The sequence below is a fragment of the Psittacula echo genome (assembly GCF_963264785.1).
Source record: "Psittacula echo genome assembly, chromosome: 1".
NCBI classification, from domain to species: domain Eukaryota; kingdom Metazoa; phylum Chordata; class Aves; order Psittaciformes; family Psittacidae; genus Psittacula; species Psittacula echo.
In genome coordinates this window covers 62,601,270-62,623,593 of record NC_137735.1, presented here as the reverse complement: position 1 = coordinate 62,623,593, position 22,324 = coordinate 62,601,270, and the positions used below count along the sequence as shown (strand labels likewise).

General features: G+C 39.3%; 1 protein-coding gene across 5 annotated transcripts in view; it reads right to left on the bottom strand.

The window, feature by feature from the left end:
• Positions 1 to 22,324, bottom strand: part of MAPK10 (mitogen-activated protein kinase 10) — a gene marked incomplete at both ends in the record, with an annotated part of 77,211 nt that overhangs the window by 41,572 nt on the left and 13,315 nt on the right. For all 5 annotated transcript variants that reach the window (XM_080633982.1, XM_080633983.1, XM_080633984.1 and 2 more), the window contains 2 exons: positions 1,137 to 1,195; positions 3,321 to 3,450. In XM_080633982.1, coding sequence (XP_080490108.1) covers positions 1,137 to 1,195; positions 3,321 to 3,450 — 189 coding nt within the window. The remainder of the gene's footprint in view (positions 1 to 1,136; positions 1,196 to 3,320; positions 3,451 to 22,324) is intronic.

Sequence of the window (22,324 nt, the reverse complement as noted above, 5' to 3'; positions counted from 1 at the left end):
GTAGGAATTAGAGAGTAGTAGAAATGTCTGAGAGGCTAAAATATGCAACCCCATCAGAAATGTCTCCAAAACTCTTTCTAAGATGACATTACTTCACACAATTCTCATTACAACTAATTGACCTTGTGCTTCTGATAAATAAGCTTCACTGACAACTTCATTAGCCCAATCCCCTTTAGCAATAAGTTACTATCTCAAACACATCAGCTCATTTCTTACGAGACATCCCACAAGCACAGCTGATTAGTAAGAGTGATGTTGCATTAAAGCACTCTCGAACTTTGGGGAAAATACTTGTTCTCCATTTCAATGTATGCTGCATGCCTTGCCTTTTTCTCCAGCACTAGTTCCCTCTTCTGGTCTACACAGGTCTACAGTGGCAATATTATGAGGGAATTCCAAATACCAAAATCAGAACAATAGTCACCTGACTTCAGCCATTGCTGCCTGTTATCACTACTGATACTAGATACAGAATGGGAACACATTTCTATACAGTGTATACAGAATATGGGAATGACTAAAAGATAAAAGGAATGCAACTATATAAATCACTGAATGTTTAAAATTTCATGCAGGGCCGGTTCATACTATGCACAGTAGCACTTGTACAGTAGGGCAGTGCTCAGCAGAGATTCTAGTTGTGCTCTACACCTAGCACTAGTTCCCTAGGCAAGTAATATCGTACAGTTCAAGGTTATATCCAAACAAATATGAAATGAGGAAACATTTCACGTCAGTCTTTTTTACGGGACGTTATTTCAGACTGAAGTGCCACATATATATTAGAGAGTCACATAGCGACCATCATTCCCCTAGCGAACTAATAGCACAAAAGCAGACCCTTTTAACTACTCAGACCTCTTCATCTGCATCTGAAGGCAAACACAAGCATTGACCTCTCAAGAAAAGCCATCAGCTAGATTTGCACACTATTATGCTGCTTACGAAGGCTGGTATTTGCCTACTTATAGGTGTCTAAGGTGCTCTCAGTATGGGTATGCAGAGTGACTACACATGATCTTCTTTAGAGGGGCTTATAACTTTTGCCTTTTGAGAAGTTATTGCATTCCAGGTACACTATAATCCCCTCCCATCTCTAAAGCTTTATTTTAATTACAGCCTATGTTACTTACACATCCTGGAATTCCTCCAGAGATTTCTGTGGTGTGAAGACATTTAATAAACTGATAATCTGAAAAGCAAAATACACAAAGGATGAAGAGAACAGATAAATGTAAGCAGCTGAACCCATTTTGAAGTATGTGTTAAAGGATAAATTCTGTTTTTTCACTGCTCAATTTACACTAACACTTCTCACTTTATGGATCAGTAAAAAGTCAGCAATATTCAAAATAAAATACTGCAGATCTCTCAGGGTTTTTCTAAATGCACTTGAAATGGCTTCTCAGACATGGATTAGCAATGATCAGTGACAAACCAAAATGCTAAGGGTGAGACAGTCCTCTGAATTTTGAAGTTACTGGTTCAAAGACCAACTTCAGCTCAATCTAGCACAGCAGTCCTCATGCTACAGCCAGAAATTTCTTACATATGAAGAATGTTTACCTGAGGGGGCAGATAATCAAGGACCACCTTATTAAAAATAAACAGAAGACCTTCACTCTTTCTGATATGGCCTCAATTCCTTTGAGGGCACACGCTCACATCCGCTGATACAAATTCCATTATGAGAGGTACCACTTTTTAGTAAGAGCACTTTAAAACAGTTGGACATTCTGGGCAAACACATCTTGCATATTGCAACTCCTTTTTGCACTTTTTTTCCTTTAATTTGTTTTGTGTTTCGTTTAAATGGGCCAGGCTGTTGAAAGACACTGGCAAGAATGCATGAAACAGCACAGAAGTAAAACATGACCTCACATGACTGAATTGCCCATGCTTTTCTTACTCTGGGCAACAGAGGTAGAAGATATCAGCACAGCTGCCATGAAGACAACATCTGAATGCTTCCCTCCCCACCTTTATCACCTCTCTAGGCTTTTCTTTTTTTCCTCTTGCCTCCACACAGGTGCCTTTACAATCCTCTCCTTTCTCTGCACTTCTCTGTAAAAGCAGATTAAAACTCTGACCCAACCAGTGTTGTGGTGTTATCAATTTTATGCAGCATTTATAAAGTCATATATTTAAAATTAATACCACTCCCGTTGCCCTCTGCTCTTTCCAGTCCATTAAAAACACGAAGTGAGAATGCATCATTCTCCATCCTGCAGGGAGAACTACTCACTCATCCCTGCTTTTTCTTTCCATGTGCATTTGTGATTGAGAACAAGTGTAATATCTCACCTTACATCACACTTTTTGAGCCCAATTCCTCTTTGCACAGGGAGAGGGTCATTTTATGATATGAGGCAAGACTAAGCATGTAGCAAACTGAAAAAAACCACTCCTAATTAAAAGGAAAGGGCACCAAGTTATGGCACCAAGCCGCAGCAGAAACTGAGGAATTGTAGGAAAAATAAATTCTTGGAAGATTCCTCAACAATGCAGTGGGGTGATCCTACATACCTCACTACAAAAAAGCGAGCTTATATAGTGTCAGGCAGACAGTTCTAACTAATAGATAGGTGGTTACAAAAAATCCATGGAATGAACCTTTTGCTGCAGCATAAGAATAGTTTCATTGATTATGGATAATAAATGTTATACAACATGTAGAGGGTGTAAGAAGCAGGAAAGTCTGGAACCTGTTAGTGCTGTTCATTTCAATGAGAGCACTGTGATTAGAAGGAGCGGCACAACGTGTTGAGGCTTCAAAGTCCTGGCTTACACACGTTAGCTTATACACAAACATATGAGAATGGAAAAGTGCTTTTGGTTCTTAATTTTCTTCAGCAGCTTTGCAGCAACCTCCACCATGACAACCCCTCATCTTGTACAATCTATACAACGCATCTATATGACTAGGTTTCAGATGAAGTTGAGAACAAGGAGTGATACTTGTGCATGGGTACACCAACTCAAGAGACAGTCCCTTTGAGTCACAAATCCCAGTGACAAGAGGATGGAGCCAGGATTCCAACAACCACTTATGCATTTCTGGATAAGGAACTGACAAAAATGTATTCTGCTCTTTCCCCTTCTATCCCTCTAGCCCTACTAGCAGCACCCCCATTGGGCATAGCCTTTCAATAAACACATGGACAGATCCTCGAACTCTCATGTGGTCATTTAGTACCAGAAAGACTGTAGGCCTAGAGCTGAATTTGAATTTCATTTCTTCTGCTTTAAAAAGGCACCCAACAATACTAACAGACCAATATACATACCACTTCTCTGGTTACCTATGGAAAACTTACGTTTTTATGATTCACACACTTCATGAGGACCAGCTCCCTGTAAGCTCGCTTGGCATGAGTTTGGTTCTGAAAAGGTCTGCTGAGCTTCTTAATGGCCACGTTTCTGTCAAGGACGGCATCATATGCAGCACTGCAGTAATCACAAACACAGGAGTTACACATCTTAGAGAATATCTTGCATTACTTATGGCAAATTCCTGAGCCTCAAGTCTACTATTGCTTTTTTTTTTTTTTTCCCACTGAGAAAAATACTGGGACAAAAGAAGGAGAGAGTTTCTAGTGAGAAAAAAGAAGACGTCAAAAGGAAACATGTACCACCACACTGGCAGAAGACAGCATGCACCACTACTTCTGACGTCCCGTTTGTAGGAAATTCACACTCATATTCAAGGGGTGGGGAAAAATATAATTAAGTAACTTCACATAAAAATACAATAGAAACTGGATGAGACAAAAAGTTATTTCATAAAGCAACTCTCTGTGCATTGGGTACAGCGGAGAGGCTTTTGCTTGATTAAGGACACCTTCACCAAGCAGCTCAATGAACAATTGCCTACTTTTATCTAGGATGAAGTTTGTATTTTCCTTATTATATTTCTAATGGAATAAAGTAATTTAATCATTCTTTGAGACCATATAGTCCAATTCCAATAACATACTTAGAAACAGAACCATTTCAAAAGATTTCCTTATTATTTTCTTGTCACAATGAAAAAACAGTTAAAAATTTTGTAAATACCAAGAAATACAGGCTCTGGTTTGCAAAGGAGGCTTTTAAAGCTGGGCTCCTAAAATTCTTCTTAAACTCTTACATGTTTTGTACAACCTTGAGTTATTTTGATAAATGTCACTTCCTGAGAATTTGAACCATTTATTTTGTTTTGGTGGTTCGAATCTGACTACACAAATTTTAACTTGTGCATTTCACAAAGCACACTAATTCTTAGAAACTTTCCCAAAGAGACAATCCTCAGACCCCCTTCCTGATTCTCCCTTTTATCAAGAGTGAGGAAAGTTTTTTGCTACTCCTTGAAGAGCAACAGTGTATTTCCCAAAAGATAAATCAACCAAACGACTACTTGCTCTAAAGATACTTATTTAAGCAGCAAAGTAAACATTTTAAATCCTGTGTTTTATTTCTCATTATTTCCTGCTTACTGTAGACATTACAGAGTCCTACCAACCAAGTACAGAGCAAAAAGCATGCAAGCAACAGAAGCTTAGTCACAAAGCCAACAAAAACATACAAGTGCTCTAAATAGGTAGGTAAGTGTTGGCAATGTATGTCCTGGAAATCACACAGGTGGAGAAAAATAATTACACTACTCCTGAATAAAGAGCACACAAAATGCTTCCCACAAATAAGAATAACTGTTTGCTAAAGATGATGAGTAATTTTTTGAAGAGTGCTTTAGTCCACTCTGATAGTTGGGGCAGGATGGTGGGGTTTCCCCTGAAAATATGTTCAGAGAGGAAAAAAAAGTTCTCGTGACTGCCCTTGAAGGTATTTCAAAACTATCAGGAAGTTCTATTTTAATATTTTCATAGTGAAAATACTTCAGATAAAAATGTTAATTTACATAAAAAAGTAAAAATAAATACTGAATCTCCCCAAAGTGCCAACATTGTGAAATGCCAAGCGCTGCACCTGGGGAGGAATAACCCCAGGCACCATTATACACTTGGGGCCAAAAGTCTGGAAAGCAGGTTTGCAGAGAATGACCCAGAGGTCCTGGTGGACAACAAGCTGAACGTAAGCCAGCAAGGTGGCCTCATGGCTAAGAAGGACAGCAGCATCCTGGGCTGCACTTAGAAAGAAGAAAGACTGTTGCTAGGAGGTCAAGGGAGCTGATCTTTCCCATCTGTTCAGTGCTGCTGAGGCCACATCTGGAGTGCTGTGTCCAGCTCTGGGCTCTGTAGTACAATAAAGATAGGAATGTACTGGAGTGATTCTGCTGATGAACCACGAATATGGTTAGGGACTGCAACATCTGTCATACAAGAAGAGGCTGAGCAAGCTGGGGTTGTTTAGCCTGGAGAAGAGGATCTTATCTCTGTACTTAAGTATCTGCTAGGACGAGTAAAGAAGATGGAGCAAGGCTCTTCCAGTGGTCCTGATCACCTTCTCTAGTTGACTCTGCATTGAACAAGTGGCTTGGACTAGGCACACTCCAACATGACCCATTCTGTCATTTGGTAACAATTCTTTCTTCTCTTATTCATTAATAAGGCATGTAACTTTTATGACCCAGCTAACGTCATACTAGGCACATACATAAACAAAGACATTGCACTCATTAGTGTGTATGAAGCAGCTTATGTGATATGGTTATCAAAGATCCAGTCTGACCTGACATCATCATGGCCAGAGTTTCACTCAACTAAACCTTATGTTAGTAGGAAGAAGGTGTGTGATTTATAGCCTAATAGTACGTAGAAAGCAAAACCTCGTGTAGCAACTGTCAGAATTCTCTCATTCTCATTTAGTTCATCCACAACAGGCCACAACTAAAATATCCCTTAATAGCATTAAGAAAGTACTAAACAAGCAAAAAGCAAAGCTGAAATATTTAAAACATATGATCTTTCAACAGTTAATGTTTTGACTCTATCATTTATAGACATACTTTCATAAATATATATATTCATGAATATATATATATATGGGTCTCTATAGTTTGGAGAAGAGGAGACTGAGTTGTGACCTTATTAGTGTATAGAAATATATAAAGGGGGAGTGTCATGAGGATGGAGCCAGGCTCTTCTCAATGGCAAACAATGATAGGACAAGGGGTAATGGGTATAAACTGGAACACAAGAGGTTCCACTTAAACTTGAGAAGAAACTTCTTCTCAGTGAGGGTGACGGAACACTGGAACGGGCTGCCCAGGGAGGTTGTGGAGTCTCCTTCTCTGGAGACATTCAAAACTCGCCTGGACACATTCCTGTGTAACCTTATCTAGGTGTTCCTGCTCTGGCAGGGGGATTGGACTAGATGATCTTTTGAGGTCCCTTCCAATCTCTAACATACTGTGATACTGTGATACTTCAGCAGACAAATCTCTCAGCTAATTACAACTTCATTTGAGAAGAAAAGCCTACATGAGACTCAGCTATGTAAGAGTACTTTGAATCATTTTAATAATCTTTTCTCTTTAATTTTAATCTCATTAGCTACATCATAAAATTGCTGACTAGGAGTTAGAAAAGAGCCACACCAAAAGTTTATCTGAGCAACCAAACTATTTTCTCCAGTTTCTGATCTCCATCAAAGAAAGAGATAAAAAAGCGTCAGTCTAAAATGGGAAAACCAAAGGCTTGTTAAGCCTTTGGATTTTGTGATCCATTCCCAGTCCTTTACATAGCATGGAGGAAAACAAAACAATTCAAGTAATCCTTTGTACAGGGATATTTACTTTGAGATACAAGCATCTTGACTGCTCTTCTATTACTGTCGCCTGTCAAATGGAAGGTGTCCAACTACTTCAAGAAGTCAATACGTATATTGATTGCACTGCGTAAATTAATAGCACTGATGTTTTTTTCTATTCACCAGAGAGAAGCTTTTGTTTACAGACAGCCAACTACGCATTTTACTACAATGAAATTACAGATAGCACATGTAGGTCCTCTCTCTGCTGCTTGCTACACAAAATCCTTACCTTGGAACACCAAGGTTAGTATTGATGATAAGCCTTCTTAAGACAAACTTCAATCACTGGCAGAAGAGTGGCTGTATAAGCAGGTGACTCAAGGGAGCAGGAATAAGAGAGAGAGAGTAATGAGTGTCTGTGAACTGCTGTGAAAAGGCTGAGTGTGAAAGTCAACGTCAAGATCTGCAACAAGAGATTGGACTTGCATCTAAAAGCCTGTTCATCTTTCCCTGGAAACTCGTAACACCTTTTGCTCAACTGAATTTGTTTTTTCATTTATACAGTTGGCCTATTTTTATAACAAAGACTACAATTCTAGTCATAATAAAATGATAGCTGTACTGCAGCATGAGCTCAGAAAAATCCCCCAAGTTTACAACCATATCTCTGGCAGCTGAACAGACAGACAATGCAGTAAATAAACTCTTTCCCTATAAATTCTGTTTATGGCTAGTTTGGCAAGGTAAATGTTAGTATTTAAAGTGCCTTTTTAAACTGTAAATAATTTGAAACAAACCTACTTAGCAGAGATAAAAAATTTTAGCCAGATGTGAATATAAATTCATGCCTTCAAAGAGATCTATGTAATTACAGGTATTAGGAAGACACTGCTGACTTCAGCAGGGAAAAAAGAAAAAAAGAAATAAATGAAACTCATTCTAGTCAGATTTACACTAACCAAGATCATCATTTACCACTAATACTGCGTGCGAGTTCAGACTGTAATGATCAATGAGCAATGCTCTGTTATCATACACTTGAAGGACCAGACATTCATTTTTACACCTATTTCAGAAAGCAATAAAAGCATTCTAGTTTCACGTCCAGGTTTCTATTTCAACATGCACTTATCAAGTAAATACTTAAAATTATTCTTCCCATACAGGAATAGTTCTTTTAATCAATAATGAAACTTAGCATTTATCTACTCCATTATATTCTATGCCAGAACAGACTGACAAAACCACAGAATACACTTATTTTTTAGATAAACTTTTAGCTAGGGATTCCTAGTATAACAAATGACGATTTTTGACAGTCTTCAGTTTCAAGATTCTTCAGATGGTGCATACATATCCTTTTCAAGATGATTATCCTTTCTCAAGCCACTACTTCATTAAATTACTATTATTAGTCCTCAGATGACAGAATGGAAGCCCAAAACAGGAAAGGAAGCTCCTAGACTCCTGGGGCATGCTGTGAAATGGAGACTTTCAGCAATCTCAGCAAACAGCTTTCTATATTAAGAAAGCCTCTTCACTGAATGTTGTAGAGATCCAAGGGTCGGTGAATGTTCCTCTTACCTATCATTACACTTATACATTGCAACATATATCATATTTTAATTTATCTGAAAATCTACTTAATATAATATCAACTTTCTATAGTGACAAAATTTGGTCGTCTTTTGCCTTTCTCCAGAAATACTTCAGCTGTGATGCTGATTATTACAGATCACTGTTATTTATATCTGCATTACTTGATCCTTCTAGGTACTGCTGTTTTGCCACTGACATTAGCATTTTCCCTTAGTTCCTTCATCCCAGCACAGCAAAATGGAAGAAAGCTGAAGCTGATCTTGTTGAACAAAGCATTGATCTATGTATTTGAAATGCCTATTCTATTTAGTGCTGAGATCTCCATCAGCAGAGAAAACTGGTAACCTTGAAAATCATGTTTAACAAGAATGCTGATGATACCTTTTCTAACAATCACCACTGATACATGGAGCAGAATACATTCTATATACACACACAGATATATATTGAAATGTGTATGTACACAACATATAACTTCTGAGTTTCTAAAGGCAGATTGTGATATATCTATTCACAAACAGTGCATATTCCTCTCCAGCAATCACTTTTAAAAAGAAAAAATAAATTATTATTTTTAGAGTGAAAACTTCTCTTCAGAAAGTATCATTTAAAATAGTGAATGTTTTTGATGAAAATGGAAAGAATTCCTTACACACACCAACATGCAGAAACAGCTTCCCTGAAATAGTACAATAAAAGACCACTGTGATGGACAAGAGCCTTTCAATGTCCTTATTACATTTGGAACCAAGTCTGTGTGCTGAAAACCCAGAACATAACTAATATGACCCTAAAGATGAGTTGCAGACCTGTTGTCAGGAATGGCTACTCTATGCTCCAGATCAGGTCTATTTCTCCCTAACAGTCAGAGAAATTCAGTGGCTTCTGAGGCAGCATTCAGAGCTGATGCTTAAGGAGACCAATACAGTTTCATAATGGATGACTGCTGCACTTTTTCTGTTACCGTATACAGTTCCAGCTATTTGTTGTGAGTTTCCATCAGCTCACAGCTTCTTGCAATCAGCTGGTGACAGTTGGATTAGGAAATACAATCAAGCTGCCTCCCCAGCTGCACCAAAGTCATCATTTATGTTTTTTCTATCACCATGGAAGTTTCAAAGACTAAACAAATCAGCCCCCAAGACCTTCCATGAGCTTCCTACCACAGCAGAGATTACTGATTGAGCTCAAAATGTTCCTTCCTGCGCTATATGGGTTAGCAAAAACTGCACTTGCTGAAGTGCAGCAAGAGTCATACACAGGCATCCTGTCACAGCAGATACCTTGCCAGCAAGATGCTCCAGCTGGTGCCCTTTGAAACCCCTTCACATGCCAAGATGACCTTGTGGCAAAGGCAAAAAAGAGAGGTCGAACTAAGCTGTCACCTCAGTGCAGTTTAAGCGAGAGATCAAAATGCACTCATGCTTATTCCTGAAAAAGCAAACACAAAGTTCAAGCCCACAACTCATCCAGTCCCTTTACTGTCACCAGTAAAGTATTAGAATAGTATCATTTCCATATCCACGACAGCTGTAGTCCAGTTTTGAATCCATATTACACATTCTTGTTAAAGTACTACAATCGTTGCCTGAAATATCAAAGCCAAGCAGTCCTTTCCAGCAAAGATAAACTGGGAAGCACAATGAATTTGTATTTCCAAGGGCAACTAGGTTTGATAATTTTGCTGTGAAATGTATTTTACAATTCAGTCATGTCGAGACAGCTCTTATCCACCAAACTTTTGGAAGTGTGGTCTGAAGTCAGATGATCAAGCCATTATACACAAAACAATGTAAAAGAAGTTGCACAGAAAAAGAAAAGGCTGGAATGCTTATTTTTAGTAAACATATTTACGATAAAAGCTCACTCAACATCTGTCACTGGTGGCTCCAAATGTGCTGTATTATAATTTTGCCAATTATACCACTGATTAAAATTGAAAAAGAACAAAATTATTCACTAGGTGGCAAAAGAAGCTACACACTTGGAAAATTGATGGGAAAAAGCAATAACAGGCTGGAATCTATTAAGAAAAGGAGGGTCTGCAGTAAAAAGTTGCCCTCTGTTACTTGCTGACGAATTCTTCTAGGCTATTCGGTTACTAGGGTAGACCTGCTCTGCTGATACCTTCTTTTAAAACAACTACACACATGAAAGTATCAAACTGTTCATGTTAGCAAAGTGTTCTTGCATCAAAAGCTCTCATAGTGACTTAAAGGTGACTGTCCTTTCCAGCTCCATCACCACAACAAGCCACATGCCTGTGTACAGAGAAGTTCCACTCCCTGCACAGATCTTTTTACTCAGCTGACAATTACTATGCTCAAGGTTTTGCCCTTCTGGCTCAAGTTGTACAAAAATGCCTTTGTGACTCTCTCATCCACAGATTGAACCTAAGTTTAGTTATCTTTCTAATTACTTGAGCTGGTGGTGCCCTAACAAGAACCATTTTATAATCCACTGATCAGTTCTGTATACTGATGAAAGATAAACTATTTTCCAGTAGGCATTCTCACAAAGAAGGTACAGGGATACAGTAGGAAAGGCAATGTAGCAACAGCTATACTTCTCACACACTGCCTGCCATGCCTCTTATAATGGATGCCGGTTTAGTTTGCCTGGAGACTAAAATATTAATGAGAATGCTAAATATTAAGTATATTTACATACCTCTCATCTGTACATACTCTGCTACTTTTTTACCCTTAGTGCTGAAAGTGGCTCCGTTGTAGAATCCTTTTCCGAACAGAACTGTAAAACCAGTACTTTTTGGTTCTGCACTTCCCATGTCAATATCTCACTATATGGTTTGCTAGCTGACAATAACTTTTGTTAACTGCTAGCCTAGGAAATTCAGCCTGGTCAGTGAAAGAAGCCAGGGTTTTTTTTTTCCAATTTGCTTTAAAAGGATCTGCCTCTAGCTGCTGCTAGAGGATGTAGGAAGGCAGCTAGGATAGCTAAGGCCTCCTTAGAATTAAATCTGGCGAGAGGGGTCAAGGACAGCAGAAAGAGCTTTTTCAAATACATAGCTGATAAAACTAACACCAGAGGCAAGGTTGGCCCACTGATGAACAGGATGGGTGCCCTGGTGACAGAAGATACAGAGATGGCAGAGTTACTGAATGCCTTCTTTGTCTCTGTCTACTCTGCCGGAGGCAGTCCTGAAGAGCCCTGGACCCCTGAGACCTCAGATGAAGTCAGGTCAATGGAGCAGTTTGCCTTAGTCGACGAGGAATGGGTTAGAGACCAGTTGAGCAATCTGGACATCCATAAATCCATGGGTCCAGATGGGATGCACCCGCAGGTGCTGAGGGAACTGGCGGAAGTCATTGCTAGACCACTCTCCATCATCTTTACCAAGTCTTGGGAAACGGGAGAGGTGCCTGAGGACTGGAGGAAAGCAAATGTCACTCCAGTCTTCAAAAGGGGCAAGAAGGAGGACCCGGGTAACTATAGACCGGTCAGCCTCACCTCCATCCCTGGGAAAGTGATGGAACACCTTATCCTTGGTGCCATCTTAAGGCATGTCAAGGATAAGAGGGTTATGAGGGGCAGTCAACATGGCTTTACCAAGGGGAAGTCATGCTTGACCAACCTCATAGCCTTTTATGAGGAAATAACATTGTGGATGGATTGATGGCAAAGCGGTGGATGTGGTCTACCTTGACTTCAGCAAAGCATTTGACACAGTCTCCCACAGCATCCTCACAGCTAAATTGAGGAAGTGTGGTCTGGATGATCAGGTAGTGAGGTGGACTGCGAACTGGCTGAAGGAGAGAAGCCAGAGAGTTGTAGTCTATGGGGCGGAGTCTAGTGGGAGGCCTGTATCTAGTGGAGTGCCTCAAGGGTCAGTACTGGGACCAGTATTATTTAATATATTCATCAATGATTTAGATGAGGGAATTGAGTGTACTGTCAGCAAGTTTGCTGATGACACTAAGCTGGGAGGAGTGGCTGACACGCCAGAAGGCTGTGCTGCCATCCAGCGGGACCTGGATAGGCTGGAGAGTTGGGCAGGGAATAACTTGATGAAATATAACAAGGGAAAGTGTAGAGTCCTGCATCTGGGCAGGAACAACCCCAGGTTCCAGTATAGGTTGGGGAATGACCTGTTAGAGAGCAGTGTAGGGGAGAGGGACCTGGGGGTCCTGGTGGACGGCAGGATGACCATGAGCCAACACTGTGCCCTTGTGGCCAAGAAGGCCAATGGCATCCTGGGGTGTATTAGAAGGGGGGTGGTCAGTAGGTCGAGAGAGGTCCTCCTTCCCCTCTACTCTGCCCTGGTGAGACCGCATCTGGAATATTGTGTCCAGTTCTGGGCCCCTCAGTTCAAGAAGGACAGGGACCTGCTGGAGAGAGTCCAGCGCAGGGCGACTAAGATGATTAAGGGAGTGGAGCATCTCCCTTATGAGGAAAGGCTGAGGGAGCTGGGTCTCTATAGCTTGGAGAAGAGGAGACTGAGTTGTGACCTTATTAGTGTATAGAAATATATAAAGGGTGAGTGTCACGAGGATGGAGCCAGGCTCTTCTCAGTGGCAAACAATGACAGGACAAGGGGTAACGGGTACAAACTGGAACACAAGAGGTTCCACTTAAACTTGAGAAGAAACTTCTTCTCAGTGAGGGTGACAGAACACTGGAACGGGCTGCCCAGGGGGGTTGTGGAGTCTCCTTCTCTGGAGACATTCAAAACCCGCCTGGACACATTCCTGTGTAACCTTATCTAGGTGTTCCTGCTCCGGCAGGGGGATTGGACTAGATGATCTTTTGAGGTCCCTTCCAATCTCTAACATACTGTGATACTGTGATACTGTGACTTGAAGCCAAGATGCTTTCCCTTATGTGTGTGGCATGCAAAAGATGACAATGGTTTCCAACGCATATAACGTTACTAACTCTTTACATGCTCAAGGATTTATTGAAGCCAGGGCAAGGTAAAAATCAGAAAAATGGATCAGAGCTGGAGGTGCCTGTCAATATTCAGTAGCAGAAAATAACTGGGCAAAGGAAGTTAAAGTGTGAGTTGTAGTTAAACCATATTAAGTAAATGTTTGCCCAGCACCTGGCAAAGAGATCTCATATTCAGTGCTTTGGGCTGTCAGCAGTGTATATAAATTTTGGATAGTTTTCAAGTCCTGTTAAGCAGCAAAGCCAGAAAAAGTCCAGTTTTGTCATTTAACAGCAATTTACAAGGCTAGGAAAATACCGACACTGAAAGAGTCTGTGCACTGGGCAGAAGTTCAGTACCTAGCACATTCAAACTGTCAGTCACATGATAAGCCTGCTATTTTTGGATCTACAAACTGAAATAGAAAACAGCTACTATCTTCTATACCTACCTCATAATCATAGTTTAAAAGACTTGCTGGCTTGCATGACAAACAGAGCAAAAGCTGTCGGTTTGGAGAAAAAGAAAGATTATTTCACCTTTCTTGCAACATTTCTCAACTGATTAAAAACCAGAATTCAAGCAAGCACTGAAAATGTGTTGCCAGCAAGTCATCATCTGCAATGTGATAATCATGGAAGGAAAGAAAAAGAAGCCAATGTAAAAATTTTACCCTAAAAGGCTAATCAAATTCTAGTTTCCCGAAACCAACCCTGCAATCTCTGCAACACTATTCTAAGCAGACAGATACAGAGAATCTGAGATGCCAAAATGTTACTTGGTGCTGTTCTGGGAGGGAAGAAAGCCGATGCTACCACATGTCACCCTTACCTTCCCAGGCAAAGGGCTAGTTCACAACCTGCCCCTATGCTGACACGAACTCAACCAGTCCAAGTTGCCACAACTCTTCCAGCACTCTCATCCAACTGGGATAGTTCTGTACCTACAGTCTCTCATACTGAGGGACACCTCTGACACAGGTAAGATGCTAGCAGGCAAACCTGATGGCTTGTAAGGATACAAAATGTTTTACCTGCTATGTGACACGCCAAAATGCCTTAGTTCAACAGCAACAAAATTAGAAATTACTCAAGTTTTTCGAGTTGCCCTGTTAACAGCAGAGATTTCAAGATGTAGATGTTCTGACACAATTTTAAAACCTGAATTTTGTTTGAATTAGAAACTCTGCCCCCTTCTGTGGCTCATGGTGAAGTAGCAATCCCAGAGCCAAAAAATATATTTCCAGTTTGTAAATGGGCACCAACCAGTTTTGGATGGAAAAGTGTAAAATGATGAATCCAGAGAAGAATCAAAGCAAAAAAACCAACACCAAAACTAATGCACAAAACCCCAACCAATCAAAAAAAACATCAACCTGTAAGATCCTGTTTGTCACTTGCTTTGAGTCTTCTTCCTTTCTGCTTTCCTTCCTGTCTCTCTCTTTATCACCAATTCTTTCCCATTCTGGTGAGTTTTCCCACTCGTGCCATGCCAGATATGTCTTGCATTGTTCACAAACTTCACCTAGTCTTCATGCACAATCTCTTGTTTCATATTTTCTTTCTATTTTGCACAACTTCTCTTATATTTTTTTCTGTCTGTCACTGTTTTTATTGTGAACTTTATTGTATAAGAACACTAGGCCCTAGGAACAGGGACAATTTTTTGCTTTCTGTAAAGCACTGTGAAAAGCTGTAGACCACATTAACATCAATAATACATGCTAACAAAGAAAATTGAATTGACTGAGCTGCATTTCCTTCACACTGGCTCTTTCTTTTTTTCCATTTCTGGTTCCATTGCTGTTTTGTTTTGATACCTACCCTTTTATTTGGATGCTCTGTCATCGCCCTACCTCTCTGATTCCAAATGGTCACAGCTATTCTCCTACCACAGGGTAAAGTCCTTGTCCCTAAGAGGGAACGGAAGAATTTTGTGGAATTACTGTCATGTTAAACACATGGTAATCAGAGATGACAATGCAACAGTCCTCCTTTCAGTGGTGACAGGACTTTAAGTGAATGAAATAAAAGGATAAGCCTGAACTCAGGTAAGGAATGGCTGCAATGCACTGACAGTAGTTAATTCTAACCCTAATTTCCTCCTTGAACTAAAATTTGTCTGCTACTGAACTCCAGGCAGACAACCTGACACAACAGGAGAAGCAAGAGAGCCTTGAAAAATATCTGCCCAGTGTGTCACAGCGTAGGAGTAAGACAGAACTCATATCTGAGATAAGGGAGATCTCGCAGTGACAAAAAGGAAGCTTTAGATGGGGTAGGAGTGGATGGAGCCTGACATCTCTAAAAGGAGTTATAAAATGTTACTGCCTGATAGCAAAAAGTGTGAATTAAATTAGGTTTTTAATCAGCCAATACAGAAAGAATTTAAGTTACACAAACATCAGTAACACCCCTGAGCCACAAAATTTGCAAAGAAAGAGCTGATAAATTTTTAATGGCTCGATCAGGGTCATCATCCAGTCATGGCTCTGAGCAAACGTGCTCTATGCCTAAGAGTTGTACTGATCCAACTGCAAAAAACTGCTATCTGAAGAATCAAGGCATAAATATAAGGCATAAATTTGTATCATAATACAAACCCCCCAGAATACGCTGTTCCAAATGTACATCAGACAGTGATGAACTGGCAACTGAATGCATGCAGTTAAATTTTGGCATTTCAGAGCAACAGCATGCTAGAAAATCCAAAGCAAACTACAATGTGAATGCAAATTGGTAGTTGGAGACAAATCCTGCAATGTACAAATGAATAAGTGAGGCTTGAAGCTTGCTGGGACTTTACACTATTTATTTCAACATTTCAGTGCTTCAAGTGAAAAAAAAATCTGGCAGTAGTTTAAACCACTTGTTCTCAGCAGAAAAACCAAACCAACCCATAAGGTGTTGTGTTGTATGAGATGGTATTAGCCCTGGGTAACATCAGAGAACTCATTTAAACTGACATGCTTACTTCACTAACAGTACAGTAACAGTTCACAGTACAAACTAACAGCTATTCTCTACATTACCCTCACACACAATGCTTGAAAAACTCTCTAAAGGATGTCTTCAAAAACCTCCTCAGGAGTGGAGTGTCAAAGCACGTCAGCGAAGCAGACAACAGCATGAGGAAGAGAACACAAGCTGAACTAATGGATACAATGTGGAGAATCTTTTACAGAACAGGGTAAATCTGCGCCAGTCAACAGAACGTTAAGCACAAAAAGTCTGCATGTTGTGACTGTGTAACTGCAATGCGAATAACTGAGCTCATGACATATGCTCAAGTACTGATTCACAGGAGAGACTGGAACTGACAAAATTAACACTGCTGCTCCCTTCAGGGCCCCTGAAATTGTAGTCACATCTGGGTATGTGGTTCACTTAATTTTTCCTCAAAATAACATGTATTATTTCTTTTCCTCCTCTGAGGAAAATCACTGATCTGCCCCATGGTAAGAAGACCTCTGAACTTCAATGGAACTGTGCCAGTTTATACAAGCAGAAATGTTGACCTCTATCAAGGAATACAGTATGTAAATTCAGTGGCACAAAGAAATCAAAACAATATTACTGGGATAGCAGGGTCACACAGGAGAAATACTTTGATCTCTCAAGAACTTTAATACACCAGTGTCCAGAAAAACAATACAAATAAATGGTGTATTAACTGTAAAACACTGAGATGTCCCTATTCTCTGCATCTTTTCCACTGCACCATAGCGAACGCATAGACTACTACTCTTCTTTGATCAGTATGGGCTCAGACTTGATTATGCTCAGAAGTATCAGCTCCTCTTTTCTATGGCTTTTACCATTATTCCCATTGCAATATCATTGTAGAACTGTATGCTCAGAGCAGGAATCAGCTGTGCTACACAAAACCAGGAGAGAAAGATAACCATTATACAAAAGAGCTCAAATGTTTTTGCAAACTCAAATATCTAATCCTCTTCATTATTTACAGGCACATCCCTCACAGAAGGTAGTTATATTAAATTAAAATGTATTTTTAAGTGGTTCTATTTATTGACTATATTCATATAGTCACAGACGTCCACCAGAGATCAAGGGAATGGAAGACGTTTCCCTGTAATAATTGTCTTAGCACATATAACACATGGATATTCAGAGAATAGATGAAATTTTAGCCAACCCCAACTTAACAAGTCTTCTATAACCAATATTAGGACACAACAGCACCCTTCCCTATGATAGCTCCAAGGAAAACAACAAAAAAAACCCCAAATCTTTCATAATGGACATCTTGTAATGGAAAATATCTGTTGCATTCCTCCTCTGGCCTTTGAGCATTACGGAAAGTGGTTGAGTCACCATTCCTGAAGGTTTTTAAAAACCATGTAGCTGTAGCACTTAGGCGCATGGCTCAGTGGTGGACTTGGCAGTGCTGAGTTAGTGGTTAGTCAATGATCTTAAGGGTCTTTCCCAATCTAAATCATTCTATGGTTCTGTGATTACTTTGGGGAAAGAATCAGCAGTAATAAAGGCCACAACAAGCACCATTACAACATGTTGATTTGAAAGAATTCTGCACTCCTTAAGATTCAACCACCAAATTACAATGAAATCAGCAAATTACAAATTAAATCAGAACCTACAATAACCTTAGGCAACATAGCAAGCTATCAGTTGACTTGTTGACTCTACCTGTTACAGGGATCAAAAAAAGAGTTCAATCTCCTTCACAATCAGGCTCAAAGATATCAAATCACTAATTCCAAGAAAAAAAAAGGCATGGTAAATTGCCCGATTCCCTGTATTTGCAGATGAGGTGTCTTTCTTATTTATAATGCATTCACTGAAGAGCTACCACGACTCTTCAAAACTATCCTCAAACCATCATTCCTGCTCCCATACGCCCCCTGCCCCTAACATTACTCCGAGACACAAAAACTTCCTATATAAATTAGACAGCATAAAGCACTTCCCAGCTAACACTCCCCTGGTCCGGCTGACACGTCACTAGACCACATCCCAACATCATATAGCATGAAAGCCTGTCTTCACTCTTCAGAAAAGAGCAAGATAAACATTCAGGGTATCAGCTAGAAGACATCATCAGACTCATCTACTTGATACTCACCCAGATGACTTAGTCTTTAAAGCTAACACTTTATCATGATAATGCACACAGGTATAGGCACCAATGTGGTCACAAAACAGGGCAAATGTCTTCATAAGCTGCTTCTAAGATTTTAATTTCCTGCATCCTCAAGCTTGTAAGTTATGTCTTCACTACCTGCCATAGAAAGCTGGACTTCACCCTTGCTTCTGTCACAAGTTCAAAAATTATCACAGCCCCTTCAAACTGCTTTTGAAATATTCCTGTAGAAGACAATTTTTCTAGACATTTCAGGCAGGATCAAAAATATCACAGGCAATATAAAAACAGATAGGTTGTAAACCACCACAGAAAAACTACAGATCAATTACTTTTCTTCCAGGTAAAAAGCATTCATTTAAAACACAAACACCCACTCCAATATCAGCATATTTCTGTTGATTTTATGGAACATGAAAATTCCTCTCCTTCCACCCTCATCTAAACTATCCATACCTTCAGGCTGAAAGTGACCTATCTCTCTCTTTCTCCCCTCCTTGTAAAATAAGGTAGTTGTCAACTCAATTTTAACATTGCAGAGGGTTATTAATTACCTCTTCTCTTAGTAGTTCAAGTGGTACATATCTAATTAAACTCAGAAAACTGTTCTCAACTCATTTTACCTGTGACGCTTTCTGTTTCTATCACAGACTTAAAGATCAACTAGTGTGGTTAAAAGCCTGAAGTTTTTACAACTACAGCTCAGCCTAATCAACTAGAAGATCTGTTTCAGCAGTGTCCCATGTTACAGGCTTGGTCATCATGCCTATAACAGCATGACAATTTAAAGCAAACACACCCTATACAGTCTTTCTCGCAGATGTCAGTATGATGTACAGTGAGCAAACGACCTACACTTGCATTAAGGGCAGTTTGTGCAGAGTGAAGAGCAACTTCACTGTTCAAGACATTCCAAGCAGCTTTTTCTTTCTGCTGGCAAAAATAACTTTGTGAACATAGTTAACCACTGGCAGCTTCCACAATAAATTTCCACAGATATGGTATAAACTACATCTACAGCCAATACAACTTTCTGACTGAGTTTATAATAATTTCACATGGGCACAAGGACAATTATAACTCTCACACTATATTGCTTCCTCTTTTTCACATAATTTAATAAATTATCATTTATGAAGACCTTAATATAATTACTTTAATGTTTCCATATCAAGAAAATTATTTTGTCTTTGATGTTATTTTCAGAATAATCAAGTGAAATGAAGTCCAAACTCTTTCATAACCACGTTCCTTACTTCCGATGCCTCCTTCTGTTCTGTGATGTGAATTATTTTCCACTGAAATTCTCCTGCTTATGTTGACATCTATTTATAGAATTGCATGAGAAAATTTCAGTACTCTGTGGTTTTGCTTAAGAATCCTGCAACACCAGCTTTCAGAGCAGCCTGAAAAACATCATGTCTTTTTTCCCTCTTCCTCTGCCTCTACAGTTACCTCTTGGACTGCAGACAGTTTGCCTGCCCAAGTATATCTGGTGCTAAGGCAGCCAGCACACTGGGCACATAGGATCCCACATCCAAGTGAAGACGGAGGCTGTTGCCAGCAAGTTGAGTTTGGTCCTGAAGCTAGTGCTGAGGCAGTCCTTGACATGGAATATCTTGCACCTGATCAGTACTGAGAGATCTGATGCTAAACTATTTTAAAAATCTATAATTAAGTAGGTCCCTTTTTCTTAAGATGTGGAAGTCACAGTTGTGTGGCCAAGTACTAGGCAAAGCAGAAAAGTCGTCAACAGCTCAGCTCTTCTAGCGTGGAGAAGGCAGCATGGACTCCACTTGCCAAGCTGCAAATACCTAGACTAGTCAAGAAGCAGGCTGCAACTGCTGGTGGCAGCTCAGGCCCGAGAGGGTAGTTAGCATTTACAAATAATACTCTACCTTTATTAATCCATAAAACCAGATGTTGCTATGCACTAAGGCTGACTCCAGCAGCTGGGTAGCCCATCACTCCAGCCAGAAAACAGGTAGTGTCCTTTTACCTACAATCATCTGGAAGGAAAATCCAGAAATAGTGCATGCTATGAGAAGTCGGAGCCTAAACCTCTCTGGGCTATCCTACCTGTATCTGCATTTGGTAGAGGAAACAGTCAGAAATCACCCATTCAGCTCCTACACTTCTGCTAATTCTGTTACTGAGACAGAATTGCATCCCAGATCTGTTATGCTTCCCAATCAACAACTCAGTAAGTATGACAGGGCCATTGGATCTAAAAGAAACCATTACCTAGGTTTTTCCCACTGTTTTCATAGAGGCACTTTTTAAGGCTACCTTTTGCAAAAGAACAAGGTGAGTCGGATAAAATACTTCCACCAACAGAGCCAGCAGCATTCCACAAATAGGCAGTTTTTCAGAATATTTTTTCATTTAATCTGTTTTTTCTAGATGTAACCCTATATCCATCAAAATACCTATAGTTTCTAAATATTGTAAATTTCTCCTATAGAAATTTACACTATTCAAGTTTATGTAGTAAACTTATTACTACCTAATGGTTACTATTACCAAATAGAAACTTACATAACTGAAGATTTTTTTCATCATGTATTGTCTCCCTTTAGCAAAATACATATATTTATCTCAATTTTTTTTTTTTTTTTTCACTTCATCATTGATTCTTCATGCTTTGCTTATAGTTTGTTAATGTATTTCTGGTAAATTACACCTCATGACAAGTAGATTACAATATAATACATACTAAGCAAAAATGCTCATTATCTACCCCATTTATCATGCAATATATATGTGTATCATCAAACCATAAAGGGCTTTTTATGGCCTCTCCATGCAGCTCAGATTTATGTTAACTTTCACTTGAACTTACTTGTTTTCTGATTTGATTTTCTTAAGTTTTGCCTGCCAGCTCTTAGTACAAAAGACAAATTCACAGGGTTTTACTGATTCTATTTAGCTCAACTTCTATGTTTTTGGGGTTTTTTTTGCTGGTCATAATTGATCATTACAGCAATTCAGCTGCAGAGAGGTTCAGCAAAATCTGTTTTTCCTCTAAAATGAATAGAGAATAGTAAGTAGTAAGAAAAAAACGTGTTACTATATATGGAAGTAGATCAATAGTGCAAATGAATATTAATACTACTCAACACAGTGTATGTTTCTTTCCCGAAGTTGATTTTAAACTAACCTTTAACCTTTCTTAACCTTTAAACTTTAAACTAACCTTTAACTCTTAAACCTTTAAAATAACCTTTGACCCTTAAACCTTTAAACTAACCTTTTACCCTTTTAAACTAATCTTTAACTCTTTAAGAGATGAAATAAAGTACTTGATCATTTAGATCAATTTTCGGACTTGTGTGGACTTGTGTCACTAGAAGTGACAGACTGAGACCTGAGAATGTGTTGCTAATTGTTGTTACATAGTCAATTATAGTGCCAATGCCAATGATCCACGGAAGCCCACTTGCTCCTAGATTAAAGAAATCTATTGCTTTACCACTACCTACAACGGTAAGGTAACACATACTATACCAAAGTCAGAAAAGAGCAGTGCTAAAGATGACAAGTGGAATTAGACTTCCTCTCTGATCAAGTTACTTTGATCATGTTGGTTACTCTAATGCCTTGTAATTAAACAGGTAACAAATGCCAACACAGAGACTTTTAAATACAATCCACTGAAATTTAAGACATATCTCTAAAAATGCAGAGGAAACAGGCACCTAGGGTATCACAACTTTTGAACATAATAATTTCAAATTCCATAAACCAGTCATATTATTTAGAAGAGCTACTGATTTTGTGCCTTTTGTTGCATTACTGAAACATCTCTTTTAAAAAATGAAGAAAACATTAGCAGTTACCTCAGTTTGAAAGGCTTCCATTTTGAATACTTGAGAATGCTATGGGATGTGACAAGTTTATATATTGCTCTCAGTGACTTCTACTGTACAAAGACTAAAATTACAGGGATTACTTGGGATATTATTTGTGCTGCCTCTGGAAATAGTGCCACAGATGTCAATTATGATAAGATCTTTCTCC